This window comes from Anolis carolinensis, chromosome 2 (assembly GCF_035594765.1).
Source record: "Anolis carolinensis isolate JA03-04 chromosome 2, rAnoCar3.1.pri, whole genome shotgun sequence".
NCBI classification, from domain to species: Eukaryota; Metazoa; Chordata; class Lepidosauria; order Squamata; family Dactyloidae; genus Anolis; species Anolis carolinensis.
This window is the reverse complement of record NC_085842.1, coordinates 303,773,941-303,789,250: the sequence shown is the minus strand read 5'-3', so window position 1 is coordinate 303,789,250 and position 15,310 is coordinate 303,773,941. Positions and strand designations below refer to the sequence as shown.

At 38.2% G+C, this 15,310-nt stretch overlaps 2 protein-coding genes and 1 long non-coding RNA gene across 4 annotated transcripts in view; 1 reads left to right on the top strand and 2 right to left on the bottom strand.

Annotated features, from left to right (window-relative positions):
- The window catches only part of nadk2 (NAD kinase 2, mitochondrial), a 28,950-nt gene extending 28,781 nt beyond the window's left edge, over window positions 1–169 (bottom strand). For both annotated transcript variants that reach the window (XM_008116112.3, XM_008116111.3), the window contains exon 1: window positions 53–169. The gene's annotated coding sequence lies outside the window, so the exon portion shown is untranslated. The remainder of the gene's footprint in view (window positions 1–52) is intronic.
- On the top strand, window positions 60–15,301 carry LOC134296767 (uncharacterized). Its single transcript, XR_010003621.1, has 2 exons — window positions 60–158; window positions 3,607–15,301. It is a non-coding gene; the product is annotated as an uncharacterized LOC134296767 (long non-coding RNA).
- ranbp3l (RAN binding protein 3 like) overlaps window positions 6,740–15,310 on the bottom strand; it is a 49,077-nt gene continuing 40,506 nt past the window's right edge. Inside the window, exon 15 of the mRNA XM_003224260.4 lies at window positions 6,740–7,327. Coding sequence (XP_003224308.1) covers window positions 7,284–7,327 — 44 coding nt within the window. The 3' untranslated portion in view covers window positions 6,740–7,283. The remainder of the gene's footprint in view (window positions 7,328–15,310) is intronic.

The following is a 15,310-nucleotide window of genomic DNA, read 5'->3' as shown; positions in this document are numbered from 1 at the left end:
GCCTGCGCGGCACGCGACCAAGACTCGCTCCCAGAGGGGAGGGGCAGGTTACCTCATAACCAAGAGTGGGCGTTCGTTCTGCCCGAGCTCCACGCTTATTTATGACTATGCCCGGGTTATTTGAAAAAGGCCATTCTTCGTTAGGTAATATCAGTCAGGTAAGTTGTAATGCGGCTATTGAGGAGAAGAAGGCATTCTATCCCTCCCTCCTCCTCCGGCCAATTAGGAAACGGCGGGGAGGAGTGTTAGAGAACTGCGCATGCGTATTTTGTGACACGCTTACGCCAATGTCTCTCAGTCTCTGCGCCTGCGCATGCTCAGTAGAAGCTTTTAGCTTGGCAGCTGAAGGGAAAGATAGAGCACATGAACCAACCTGGACACAGCATATTATTTGAGAACACAGAAATGCTCGACCACTCTAACAACCACCATGTCAGACTACACAGAGAAGCCATTGAAATCCACAAGCATGTGGACAATTTCAACAGAAAGAGGAAACAATGAAAATGAACAAAATCTGGCTACCATTATTAAAAATACTCTAAAATCAAGACAGTAAATAAAAAGCAACATTCAGAAAACAGGAATTCCAGACATGAAACAATCAGTGCCAGCCAACACCTCCCAACAAAGGAATCCCCCAGGCTTTGAAGCTGCAAGGCCATTCAGTTCTAATCAAGGTGGCCAATTGCAATATTCACACTTGCCTCAAGCAGACAAGAGTTCATTCTCTCAACCTAGACTTTCCACGGATATATAAACCCACTTGCCTAGTTTCCAACAGCCTCACAACCTCTGAGGATGCCTGCCATAGAAGTGGGTGAAACATCAAGAGAGAATGCTTCTAGAAGATGGCCATACAGCCCGGAAAACTCACAGCAACCCAGTGATTCCGGCCATGAAAGCCTTCAACAACACATTGAAGGAAGGGAAAGAGTTTAGGGAGGGGGAAGTTACTAGTAGTTAGATTCAAGGAAGATAAAAAATATATTTAAAAAATGGAAGAATGCTGAAAGAGGGAAAGGGAAGAGAGGAAAGAAAGACAGGGAAGATGTGTGAGGGAAAGCAAGGAAAGAAGGAAAGGAGAGCAAGAGGGAGACAGGAAGGAAGGAAAGAAAGAAAAAGCCACAAAATGCAATTCCAGAATTTTTTTCTTGCAGCAGCGGGGAAAAGTCTTTGGGGACTGTTCTAACATTATATCTTTAAAAGAGGATTTCATATGCACATTCTGTAGTCCTGGATTTAAAAAATGCCACCTCTTTCACCGTGAAGCCACTTGCAGACTCAGAGCTGTAAATAATTAAGCTGCTATAGTTGCAATTACAAGAAGTAAGGCTATGTGTTGACATTCTGGAAGTGTGATACATGTCATTCTATCTCTTCAATTATTTAAAAGTTGTCTGCTATTTATTTATTTATTGTATCAAATCCAACCAAGGGTACAGTTGCAATGTATTTAGAAATACAAAGTTAAAAACTTGCCATTATACAAAATGTCCTTTGACCAGTAGCTGGCCACTTGGAATGCCTCTGGTGTTGCTATAAGAAGGTCCTCCACTGTGCATGTTGTAGGGCTCGGGCTGCTTTGTAACAGGTGGTCTGTGGTTTGCACTTCCCCACATTCGCATGTTGTGGACTCCACTTTATGGCTCCATCTCTTAAGGTTGGCTCTGTATCTCGTGGCGCAGGCTGTTCCATCTTCTGTGTGCCCAGGAGATAATCTCTCATTTGGCATTAGCCATGGATTGAGGTTCTGGGATTTAGCCTGCCACTTTTGAACTCTCGCTTGCTGAGGTGTTCCTGCAAGTATCTGTAGATCTTAGAAAACTATTGCTTTGATTTAAGGTGTTGGCGTGAACAACAACAAAGCAATGCTGGGTTTCCAAAAAAAAAAAAAAAAAGGAAATCCTGAAGGCATCTGGGACAATTCATTTAACCTCAGTTTTTTTCTCTCCATGTGCCATCATCTTCTACAAAAGTAATACTTTACTTTCAAATAGTACTATGTATGAAAAGAACACAAAATGTGATTTTATTGAAAAGGAAGTAAATTACTGCTATCCTACAACTTCAAAAGTGAGCCCCATCAAACATATTGCTGTAGAATTAATGTAGTTTGGCACCACGTTAACTGTCATGACCCAGTGCTGTTGAATCATGGGATTTGTCTTTTGGTGAAGCATTAGCACTCTGGCAGAGGGGGATAAAGCCCTTGCAAAACTACAACTTCCAGGATTCAATAGCATTGAGCCATGGCAGCTAAAGTGGTATCAAATTGTATTAATTCCCCAGTGTAGATGCGCTGGGTGAGATTTAATTCTCAGTACCCAAGACTGGTGAAACTAGCCTCCAGTACTTGAAGTAGGCCTTGGCATTTCAAGGTTCCTCATATTAGAGGGAGATTGTTGCCTTGGAAATGTCTTGGAGCAACAATGTAGTGCAGAGCCACCCCCTTCACTGATATTGGAAAAACAGTGTTTCCAAAATCAAAAGTGGGTCTCCAGACACTGTAGTTTTGTTTGTAACCCATGTATCATTAGGAGGATGCCAAGTGTAAAAAACTGGCTGCCGAGAACCTGTTTCTTGCTAAACATTCAGTGCCACAACATAGAACAGAGGCAGACGCAGGCACGGACTGCCTCGAACTCATGACCTCTTGGTCAGAGTGATTTGTTGCAGCTGGCTGCTAACCAGCCTGCACCACAGTCCAGCCAGTTCTTTCCTCGAGGCCCATCGATATTGCCATATAATTCAGTTTGGACTTTAATAATGCAGTTCAATACATTATATTAGTTTTATTTTGTGTAAAAAGCATTGCATAAATAGATAAGTTTAAAACTCATAAAATAAAGGGATCGCAAGCTGCTAAAAAGTTTTAGACCAAACATGGGCAACAGCGACTGCATTGTCTGTAGCTTTAAGCAGTTCTTTTTCTGTGTATGAGGTAGGGCATTGTGGCAAACGTACAGATGCCGAGTTGTTTGTTCTGCTCCACAGTCGCACAAGATGGAGGATGCTGAGTTTCAAAAACCCAGAGGCTGTGAAGTTTCCCTTCCTCAGAATTCTTGTAGGTAGGTCCATTTAGCCAGGTTGTGTTTTGATCTGCCAACTCTGTTGAGTCTGTTCAGATACGTCCAAGTTAGCCGTTCTTGGTTTGCCCCTGGAGGAAGACCCTTGTGGGGGGTCATCCAGTTGGAATTGCTTGATTGTGTTGCCCACAGGGATGTTCTTGCTGTTGCTGGAGGAACATTTAGAGGAGCGGTGGTTCTCATGAAGCTTTTTCCTTGATTTAAGTCTATTGGAGGAGGCTGATAGCCATACACTGGGTGGCTTTCACGTTATATGAGAATACACCACTGGTTCTCAACCTATGAGTCCCCAGGTGTTTTGGCCTACAACTCCCAGAAATCTCAGCCAGTTTGCAAGCTGTTAATATTTCTGGAAGTTGAAGGCCAAAACATCTGGGGGCCCACAGGTTAAGAACCACTGGAATACACTGACCATATAATAGTGTAATGAGGCCAGAAATAAAGCCGTAGCATCTAGTATTTGTTGATGATCTCCTATTTTAAGTACTAATTAGGGCTAATCTTGTTTCGCTTTCAGAATCAGATGGGACTTGAATCAGAGTTTAAATCCCTACTTGGACATGGAAACCACTGGGTGATCTTGGGGAAGTCACATTCTTTCAACCTCAGAGGAAAGCAAAAGTAAACTCTCTCTGAACAAATCTTGCCAAGAAAACGCCATGATAGGGTTGCCATATATTGGAGTCAACTTGAAGGTACATAACAACAAAAACTAATGTAGAATTATACTGCCTGAAGAACTTTATCAGTGGACAATGTTTTCGTCAGTAGGATGGACAGATATATCCACACCAAAATTATTGGCTTGTGTTGTAGTTATAAAAATACAAAGGGCACCGAACATAGAGTAGCTTGTGGAATTATTGGTATTAATAATAAGATCTTGAAATACCCTTTGAGGTGTTGTATGAGGTGGGCTCAGACAGATAATTCTTAGCAAGCAGTATATTGATTTTCCAATTTCCATGTGGTTTGTAATAAAGCTAGTATCTTTGGCATTAGATATCAATTTCACACTACAAGCAATGTTTTCAGTAACATTCCTGGCAGAGACATTTACACAGACTATATATATCTGTGTACATTGCATATATAATCAATGAAAAGGGTGCAAAAGGTACAATACAGGCAGTCCCCAAATTACAAACATCTAACTTGCACATTACTCATAGTTGAGAACGGGTGAGACAACGTGAAGAGAGAGACATCTCCCTGTATGAAGGAAAATCCACTCCTGAAAGAGTTGTCATGGGGAAAAGGTGTCTCCACTGAAGCATTCTCACCAATTTTTCAAAATCCAATTATCACAGGGGCAAAAAATGAGGTAAAATTCTGAACAGGAGTGCAGACAGTAAAACAAACACCACAGGGTTTAAATGCTATCCAAAGCTTTAAAAATATACATTTGGGTAGAGTTACACCTAAAAAAAATACCTGTTCCTATTTACAAGCAAATTCAGCTTAAGAACAAATCTACAGAACCTATTTTGTTCATAACTTGAGGACTTCCTGTGTTGGTGCCTTGTTATCATCTGGTTTAATATTTAAGTTATAATCTTCAGAAAGCCCTGTCCCAATGAGGAGAATGAAAAGGAACACAAAAGAAATCCAGACAGATAATGAGAGAATGGGAGAGGGAGATTATAAGGAATTTGTTGCTAAAAGCAAGAAGAGGGACAAATACATATGCTTAAACAGATTAGACGCAGGAAGCCATCAAAGAACCATTGGATGATGAGAGCATAAAAGGTCTGCTAAAAATATGATACAGCAGAGAAGCTGAATGAATTCTTCACATCTGTCCTCAGTGCAGAAAATACAACTGACTGAACCAACTTTTTCAGAAAATGTCCTATGAATTACTGGCAAAAATTAACAAATCACTGAGTCCAAATAGTGTCTGAACTCCCATAATGTGTTGAAAGTTTGGAATTGTTAATCAGCGAACAAAAATAAGTGACTAGTCCCTATAATTGTCTTCTGTACCAAAAGGTTGGAAAGAGGTCAATGTAATATTAATTTTTAAAAAGATACCGAGAGGAGGAAGTAATAATGCAGATAGCATAACTTGTTCAGGTTAACTGGTATAAAAATCATTAATAAAATGAAGGCACATCCAAACTGAATTTTAAAATCACAAAGGCCCAGAATATTTCTGTCAGTTTTCAGTACAATTAGAGATTTTATTTTATACCAGGTCCGATTATTTTAACTCTGTGTAAAATCAGAAGATTGGGAACAAAATCTGGGACTTTTCTTTCATTCTGAATATGCTCTTAATCTTGCTAGTTTCTGCAAAGTTGAGCCTTATCTGACTATTTGGAGATCTTCGAGAGTATTAAGCACTGGATTGATGAACCACTAGATGTTGTATATGTCCAAGTCTTTAAATGCATTTTCCAAAACAATTTTAGTAATCATGACATAAGAGGAGAGATCCTCTTGTAGACTGGGAACTTGTCAGAGAAAAATGGTTGAACGCAGGAATGGAGACATACATTCTCATCATGGAGGGTTACAGATCAAAGCATCTGTATACAGTTACTGCTTTCTAATTTGTTCATTAATGTTCAGGATGAGGTCATGTTTGCTGATAAAATGGTAAAAACAAAAAGGGGCTGTGAAGATTTCCTTCCTCGAAAGACTGTGTACCACCTCATCCATGGTTGCCACACTTAAAAAAAAGATTTGGGATTTGGAAAAGTGGGAAGAAGGACAACCAAAAGGATGAGAGGACAGGAACAACTTAAAATGTTAACAACATTTAAGCCTGTTTAGCTTTTAGGGGAAGCAAAGAAGCTTGGTTAAAGGGATATAAAACTTTGCATGATGTATAGAAAGTGGACAAGGGGGAAATTCACTTCCCCAGCTTGGACAATGTTAAATGTGGATTAAGCGAATTCAGGGAGGCTAAAACTATCAGTGGTTTCTAGTTATGTTGGTAAAACATACAATGGTGAAGGAACTAGCACACGTGTGTCCTCTTCATGAGCTTCCCATAGAGATCTGACTTTCCACTGTATGAATAGACAACTAGACTAGATAGGTCTTAAGTCTAATGCTGCAAGGCTGTTATTAAATTTTTATTCTATTTTGATACACTCCTCGGTATATGCAAAATATCTGTCTCTACATACAAAATGGCAAACAAGTGCAAATGTAGCTGGCATTGTAATGCAGTGCTCACATTAGCCTGAAGCAAAACTCTTAATGAGGTTCATCAGCAGGACTACATAATATCGCTGTCCTTAATGTAGTATTAATAGTTAATATCACATCTTGTTCTTCAAAATGGTTTTACACATAATTATATTAAAGAATTTGGTCCAAATCTGATTCAAGTACTGTTCCCAGCTATTAGTTATTGGCAAATAGTATCAAAGCAATGAGATCCCTTCAATGTGCATGTATTGTTGGTGTGCACAGAAACCAAGGTTTGCTACACATGTGCAGTGTACTCACCTGCAATCATTTATTTCTGCATCCATAGTATATTGCTGGATTGAGGCAGACTTATGAAATAGTTTGCTCAAAGAAATATCAACACAAATATCAGTTCCTGGAATATCAATTTCAAATGGTGAAAAAAATCTGTTATATGAGTTTTCAGACGCAGCCATCCTGTAGATAAATCTATGAAACAATCCCCATTTTTAAATTTCATTCACCAAATGATATTTTTATTTTCCAGATGAGAATTTGGCCCTCAAACTCGTCGGCAAAGTAGTCAAGGATAAAGCTAACTTAAATCAAAGTGAAACCTTAACTTTAGCATTTTGCAAAAATGTTATCAGCAGTGTGTCACCTATCTATTGAGAAATAACAGTCAATATTTTATAGATAACTGATTAATGTCATCAATATGATGAAACAATTTGAATTAGGATTATCTGTTTCTTTAAATTGTCTTTTAAACCAGTTCATTCAAAATTCTGTAGCTTATTTTCTTTTCAAATATTATTCCTAAAGAACTGGGACTATGTTCAGATTCCTGTAGGAATATAAGGATTAATAACTGGAACTTTTAAAGTGCTTCTTCCACGTATCCTCAGAGTCTGGAGTCCATATTCAGAAATCTTTGCCCCAAAGTCATGCAACAAATGCTGCAGAAAAATCCCTCATGTGCCTAGGTTTCCAGACCACCAAACAACACAAATCTTCAATATTGTTTCTTGGGCTGTAAATAGTGAGTTGTCATGAGCAGACCACAGAATGCCTTCGGATCCATTTAGAATGGTCTGGAGAAGAAAATAATGACATTATAGTTATTTGCTGAAATTGATTTTTTTCTATTAAAAAAAGAATTCCTTAAATCCAAAACACCTGAAGGGCCTAAGTTTGCCCATGCCTGACTTAAGTCATACAGTATTACCTAAATTCAGACTACTAAAACTGCAATATTAACAAATAGGGAGTAAGAGTCACTGGAGAGTCAGCTATCATTGACTAGAGTTTGGGATGTCCAAGTTAATGTCCCTACTAAGCCATGGAGCTCACTGTCTCCCCTGACCTACTTCACAAAGTGGCAATTGTAAGACCAAAGGGGGGAAGATGAGAGATATATGTCATCTTGAGCTCATCAAGGGAAAATCAGGATATAAATACAGTGGGACCATAGTATCCGATACAAGCTCCCCACCCACCCATCCCCACCTGCTTGGGTAACAAAATCCATAGATGCTAAATCCCCATTAAATACATATACAATGGGTAATAAAAGGGTATATCTTATATAAAATGACAAAACCAAGATTCAACCATGGATGATTGAATCTATGAATATAAAATCTATGGATATAGCTGACTGTATCTGTGGATATAGAAGGCTAACTGTATAGTTAGGATCTACCATAACTGTCCTAAAAGTACTAGATTCTGTACGATCATGGAAGCTAAGCAGGATCAGTCCTGATTAACATTCCGATGTGAGACTATTAATAAATCCCACATGTTGTACACCACAGCTTCTTAAACTCCTTTCTGCCCAAGTAATTTTTACATGAACCTGGGCACATAAAATAGGTATAAAAATCAAACTTTTACTGATCCACATTTGCAAGTCTTGCTTAACAAGCTGATTCCCCCTTTTTTACAAAGTGCAGATGAAGCATTTTCTGCAGAGTCCACTGTAAACACTGCATGTTGTTGCTAACATTTACTGCTGCCAATTTTGGGGGCTTCAACATTCAGCTAAGGTTTGGGGTCTGGACCCACACATTTAAGAAGCAGTGATGTAGACTACTTCAAAGGAATGTTCTTGCTTAAGAAAACCATATGGAATGTATCTGGTTGCCCTAAGGCAACAGGCAACTTGAAAGCACAAACACAATCAAATAAATACACTGAAGATATTTTTAATAGAAATTTACATGCATGTGATAGTGCTGTAAACTTCAATTGGGACCATCATTATTAAGCTACCAGTTCTTTTTCTGGTTTTAATTTTCATGGCAGGATCACATTTTTCTTGTTTCTAGCTTTACTATTGTGCAGTGAGGAAGTAAATAGCCTCGGGACCAAAGTAACTGCTAGTATTGAAGTACTGGGTGTTAAAAGTCTTTTATCTGTATTAAAATGACTAGCCAATATCATCAGTGTTAAAGGTCTACTGTTAAAGTCTGCTTGTTTAGAAATATAGGAGTGTTTGCAAACAAATGCTTTGCTGTTCTTTTTATCCCGTGGGAACTTTTGCTGTTAGTGGTGGGAAGAAATCTACTTGTTTTCGCTGTAGTATGTAGAAACCAATTTGTATGACTCTCTAGGTGAATGGAGGTTTCCTACATATCATCAGTGTGTTGGTTGCAATCTTGGAAAAGTTAATTTCAGTTTAAACAGTAATTTATCCCATTGGAAGCAATGGAACACAACTCATATGTACTGTGAATTTCAAACAGATTTACTCCTATGCCTCAGGTTCCATCCATTTCGGTAGCACTTAATTCCTGAGAAAGAATGTACAAGGCTGACTGAAGATTTAGCTGAACTGGGACCAGAAGAAAGTTTGCCAAGCAGGACAATAGTACCTTGCCTGAGAAGTTGCTATTTGCCAAAAAAAAGAAGTAAATGAGTAAGTCCAGAACCTCCAGAGCTGTGCCCCACTTATGCCAGAAGTAATGAAACTCCATCCCATGGCCTTGCTGTGCACCTAGGCACTGAGCTCCATCTTGAGATTTCAGCTAGTAATATAATTTTGTTTGCCAGCTCTTCTAAATGTAGCCAGAAAAGACTACTTCTGGTCAACAATAATTTGTTTGATTCTGTGCACAAAAACTTCTTTTTTCCCCAAATTGGCAGAGAGTGTTCTAAATAGTTCTCTACAACTCCACCTTTTCAGATACTTTTAAAATATACTAGATACTCTTTTCTCCTCCCACTTCAGTTTCTTGGCTTACTTTGATTCCTGCAGAGTTCAAAATGCAAAGGTATTTGCACTTAGGGCCTTTCTACACTGACATATAATCCAGATTATCAAAGCAGATAAATCACATTATTTGCTTTGAACTAGATTATATGAGTCTACATTGCCATATAGTCCAATTCAAAGCAGATAATCTGGATTTTATATGGTAGTGTAGATGGGGCCTTAGTTAACTCAAGAAGGGAGAGTGCATAATTTTGGCCTTCTCAAGAGACTCGGAAGAAAACTGCAGCACCAGCGCTATTTGGCAGGGAAGGCAAAAGACCTTGTAAAACTACAACTCTTATGATTCCATAGCATTGAGCCACAACAGTTAAAGCAGTGTCAAACAGTACTGATTTCACAGTGTAGATGCACCCTTGATGTTCCAAACCTTTTCATGCACAGTTTGGCATGGCATGTGTGTGTTATTGTTCCTTTGAGTCTGCCATGCATTTATTGTCTTGTGAAAAAAATGTGAACAGTAGAAATTACTACAATAATCAAATGATTGTTTCATTGAAATCATAAGCAAAATAATCCAAATCCATTCAGTCAAAGTTTCACCCGTAACCTTGAAATGCAACAGTATATCTTAATAGAGCTGGAATGAGGAATCTCTTAGAAGAATGCTGGCAATAGTTCAGCAAGCAAACTTTGCAAGTGAGAACAACAACAAAAAAACACACTTGAGAATAAAGCAAAGGGCAACATTGAGTACTCAGAGCACGTTGGGCATTCATGCCTGCCAGTTTTTTTCAAAGATCCCATTCATATGGTAACCTTTTTGTATATTTTTTTAAAAGTGCATAGCAGTTGCTGGTGGCCTGCAATGCATTTTAATAGAGGGAAATGAGAAGATCCTTTCAAACTTTCACCAAATGTTTGAGATACAACCTACTTTTGTTGGTTTAAAAAAAAAACACTTCGCCTTTTCAGCAATAGAAGCAGCTACAGTGGGGATATCAAAGAAAATTTAATAAATTTGTTCATGAACAAATAGATCCCCAAGGAAATAGATAGCTTAAGCAGCCAAAGTTAATTTTTAATTTGGAAGAACTTCAAGGATCATCTAACATGGTGACTCTAACCTGGAAAAAGTAGTGCTCTCTATTTTCCATTTCCCCCTATTTTTTTCTCTTTCCCCTTTTAAAACCAAGTAGCCTGAGGGACAGGGAATAATTATGAGTTGTGGTCTATTGCAAGTTCAAGGTTCCCTCAACCCACAATATTTCCCAATGTTCTCTCCTCTTTCCATTTTCTCTTTGAAACCCTGTTCAGCTTGATGCAGATCTTTGTGTCTTTGCTTCCAGAATCATAATGCTAGCCATCAACTCCCATCTCTTCTCTTGTCCCTGTGTTAAGGAATGAGTAAGAGGCAGAATTGACTGGTGATGCCTTTCCTGGCATGGTGTTGCATTAATAGGAGAAGCTGGCCCTACCAATTTTCAACCTGTTGCACAAATGCTAAAGACACGGAACCTAAGAAAAGCTTACAAATTTCAGGGGCTAGGAAACCTTTTACAAATAGTGGTATTTGGAGCAAAAGCACAAAGAAGTTAGACTGCATGGCTTATTGGCACTTAGAACAGGATCAGCTAGCACAGAAGATAAGGAGACTGAAGTAAACATACTGTGGTTAGAATAAATAAAGTTGGAACTGTCAGAAGCCCTGCCAAGGTTATCTGATAAGGGAATAGGTCAGGATGTCAAGGATCACCTGGAGCTAAAAGGAGGAGGAATTTGGACTGAGGGAAGAAATGGAATAATGGAATATTCAGAATTTCTGTCAATCCTCTCATTATTTTGTGCATTAAACACAGTTGAGACCCCCATCAAAATAAGAATGATTCACACCAAAGTGTGAACGTCCTTCAAGGACTGTGTCTTGAGTTATCATTATACCTTGTTTTTATCCAGATCTGTGTCAGAGACCTTGGCTTGTCAACATATTTGTTTAACTTGCACATCAGCATTCTGATTGGAGATCTCATTGAACTCTGCAAACAAATGCTGGGGTTTTATTACCTCCCCACAGGGTTTTCAGGGTTATTTCTCTACTAAAAGGGGAGGGATTATCTCTAAATGTTGGTTTAAACCATTGCTCTATGGTATAGTAGCTACAGTATGAAAATGAGCTTCAAAGCTTTACTGAAAAAGGTATTTTCAGTGTTCATCTTATGTGAATAATATTTCATCATCACCCTAGATGTCTTTACTTGGAAGTAAATTCTATTATTTTTACTAGGATTTATCTCTAGAAAATCATACATAGATCTTTGGCACTCTGTCAGATCTTCTAAAGCAGTGGTTTTCAACCTGGGGTCCCCAGATGTTTTTGGCCTACAGCTCCCAGATATTCCAGCCAATTTATCAGCTGTTAGGATTTCTGGGAGTTAAAGGCCAAAATATCTGGGGACCCACAGGCTGAGAACCACTGTTCTAAAGTTTATAATAATAATAATAATAATAATAATAATAATAATAATAATAATAATAATAATAAAACTTTATTTATACCCCGCCACCATCTCCCCAACGGGGACTCGGGGCGGCTTACATGGGGCCATGCCCAAAACAATACAATGTAAACAGCATATAAAAGAACAGCACAACACAATACAATAAACAATACAGTAAATAATATCCATTACAAAATAAAACAAGAAGACAATAAAAACAAGGGCAGACCACATGAACATTAAGTTAAAACTCGGGGTGAGACATAAAAATAAAAGCCACAGCGAACAGGGTCATAAGGGAGTGGGGTATTCTGGAGGATAGATATTAGAGGGAGCAACGGAAAAGAAATATAAAATGGTTACTCTCCAAAAGCACAGCGAAAGAGCCCAAGTTTGCTCCCCTGTTGGTTTAAAAAAAAAAAATAACAACAGTAAACCTAATATATTATGCTTTCCAATTTTCAGTGTAGTTTGCATTCATTATCTAGTTATAATCTGATAAAATTACATAGCAACTTAGGGAGACCAGGACTATGGAGTGTGGTAAGACATAGGACAGTCGAAAACATCTGCTTCACATTTTACATGGTGATGTCTAACAAGACAAAACCTGAGTCAGGGAAACTGGGCTCTGGATTTCCCTGCACTCCATCAGCAGCAGATTATAATTATAATAATTATAATAATAATAACAACAACTACTACTACTACTACTACTACTACTTTATTCTTATACCCTGCCCCATCTCCCCAAAGGGACTCGGGGCGGCTTACATGGGGCAATGCCCGGACGCAACAGTACAAAATCAAAGCAAAAACAATAAACAGATCAGCCAACCGTAAAAACATCGACATGGGAAAACAGTCATAAAAAGTCAAAGTCTATGCTATGTATGGATCTAGAAATTTTGGTCAAAAGATCAACCCAAAAAATTTGGGTCAGAGTATCCACGGGTCATTGTGGATAATGTATCCTCTCATTAAAAAGGGGATCATCACCTTTTCTGGGTAGAGTGGCAAAGGGAAGAGCTTAGGGCCCTTCCCCACTGCCCTTTATCCCAGGATCTGATCCCAAATTATCTGCTTTAAACTGGAATGTATGACTTCCCACTGCTAGATAACCTGGGACAAACTGATAATCTGGGATCAAATCCTGGGATATAGGGGCAGTGTGGAGGAGCCCTTATTCTATCCTGATAGAAGTACTAAACCCTCTACAGGTAGTCCCCAAGTTATGGACAAGATAGGTTCAGTAGATTTGTTCTTAAGCTGAATTTGTTTGTTAAGTCAGAACAGGTACATTCTATTTTTTGTTTAGCTTTGGATAGCATAAGGAAGGGTTAACACCTTTATGGTGTTTGTTCATTTTGTTCTGCTGTGCCCCTGTTCAGATTTCACCTCACTTTCTGTCCCTGTGATAATTGGATTTTGAAACATTTGGCTTCATGTAGAAACAAAGATTGGTGAGAAAGTTTCAGTGGAGACACCTTTTCCCCTTGATAACTCTTTGAGGAGTGAATTTCCTTTCCTAGGAGTAAATTTATCTCACTTTCTGTTGTTGTTTGAGTTGTTTGCAAGTCAGATATTTGTAACTCAGGAACTGCCTGTACTCTCTCAGCCATGGTACCACTTCTCACTTTTTGAATGCCTACCCTCAACTTATACATGAGGTCAACTTACACATGAGATATATTGCATTTCGAAATTATGGGGAAAGTGTGAAGAAAGTTTGGCCTGCCAAATATTTTGGCCCATAACAACCCTTCAGCAGACCCACTCAACATGGTCAATGGGAAGGCATTTTGTGAGCTGTAGACCAAATATCTGCAAAGATAAACCCTCTGTATCCTCAGTATAAAAGTTGTTGGTATTACAGAAAGTTGGAATAACATTTGCATTAAGGGTTTTGTGGCTGTTGTTGATATTATTTGCTGTCAAATCAGCTTTGACATGATGAAATGAGAGAGCTGCAAGAGCCCTGGACATCAACAGCCTTCTGTAGGACATATATATACTGAGGGCTGTGCCCTTCTTTTATGGAGTCATTCCATTTCTGTTGTGGTCGTTCTCTTTTCCTAGTGCCTTCTGCTTTACTTTTTCAATGAACGATATCATCTCATAATATATCTAAAATACAACAGGCTCCATTTAGTCATTTTTGCTTCTACATAAAGTACAGACAAAGCATAATGGGAGAGGCCTTGAAAGTTTACCAAGAAAGCTTTTTACCAGTGAAAAAATAGGAGAACTTGGGTGATGCCAACCAGGCAGAAATGTAAGTATGTTGTCAGTGAAGGCCCATGGATTCTGGCGACTCCTTTCCGCTGGGCAATGTGTCATTTTTATAAATAAAGCTCAGCAGTCCACTCACGGGGAGTCACGTCACAGTATTTTCCATGTCTCATACTTTGCAGAAGCAAGCTATCTCTAGAAGTCACTGGCTGCTATTTATAGTTTCCTCTCTTATAAATGTGCACAGGAATTAAGCATAAAATTCTTAAATTAAAATGAAGCAATTAAGAATTTTGTAAATATTTAAAAATATTTGCATAGAATTTACATGCACACCCCTCTAAAGAGGAAGGCCCAAAGGAATGTATATCCTCACACCTTTTTTTAGATGGAAATTTATGAGCAGAAGGTTATACAAATCATCTCTGTGATTTTACATGAACAAAACATTATGTTTAGACAAGGAAACATCTCCAGACTGCTTTTAGACCACAAATGAAAAGAGGAAACAAATAGTACAAACTATGGATGTTTTTATGTATATAAGATGAAAGAAAATCCATATTTTATTACTGTGTTTAATTCTGTTTTGATATTTGTATATTTTAAATTGGATACCAAACTTTTATGTCAAACCACTTTGAGTCCCCTTTGAGGAGATAAAGCGGGGTAATAATAATAATAATAATAATAATAATAATAATAATAATAATAATAATAATAATAATATATTGCTCTTACCATATCCGGTTAGCTCAATCCAGCATGAAAAAACATGCATGGGAGTAATCCTCACTGAGATCTATTTACTTCTAACTAGACATATTAGACATATGGAGTGAAAATACGAGCTAAAAATAAGAAGAAGCCAATTAATGTATCAGTACACAGAGTGTTAGGGTTTTTTCAATGCTTTGGCTCATTGGTGCTCTCACGTCAGGAGTGTGTGCATCTACACGATAGAATTAATGCAGTTTAATGCCACTTTTACTACCATTGTTCAATGCTATGGAATCATGGGACCATGTAACACTTCTGTATATGAATGCAAGTGTTAGTACTGTATTTCAAAACTGATATAATTAAGAATGGAAGACTTAAAAATTTACATGGAAAATGCATTTTGATTG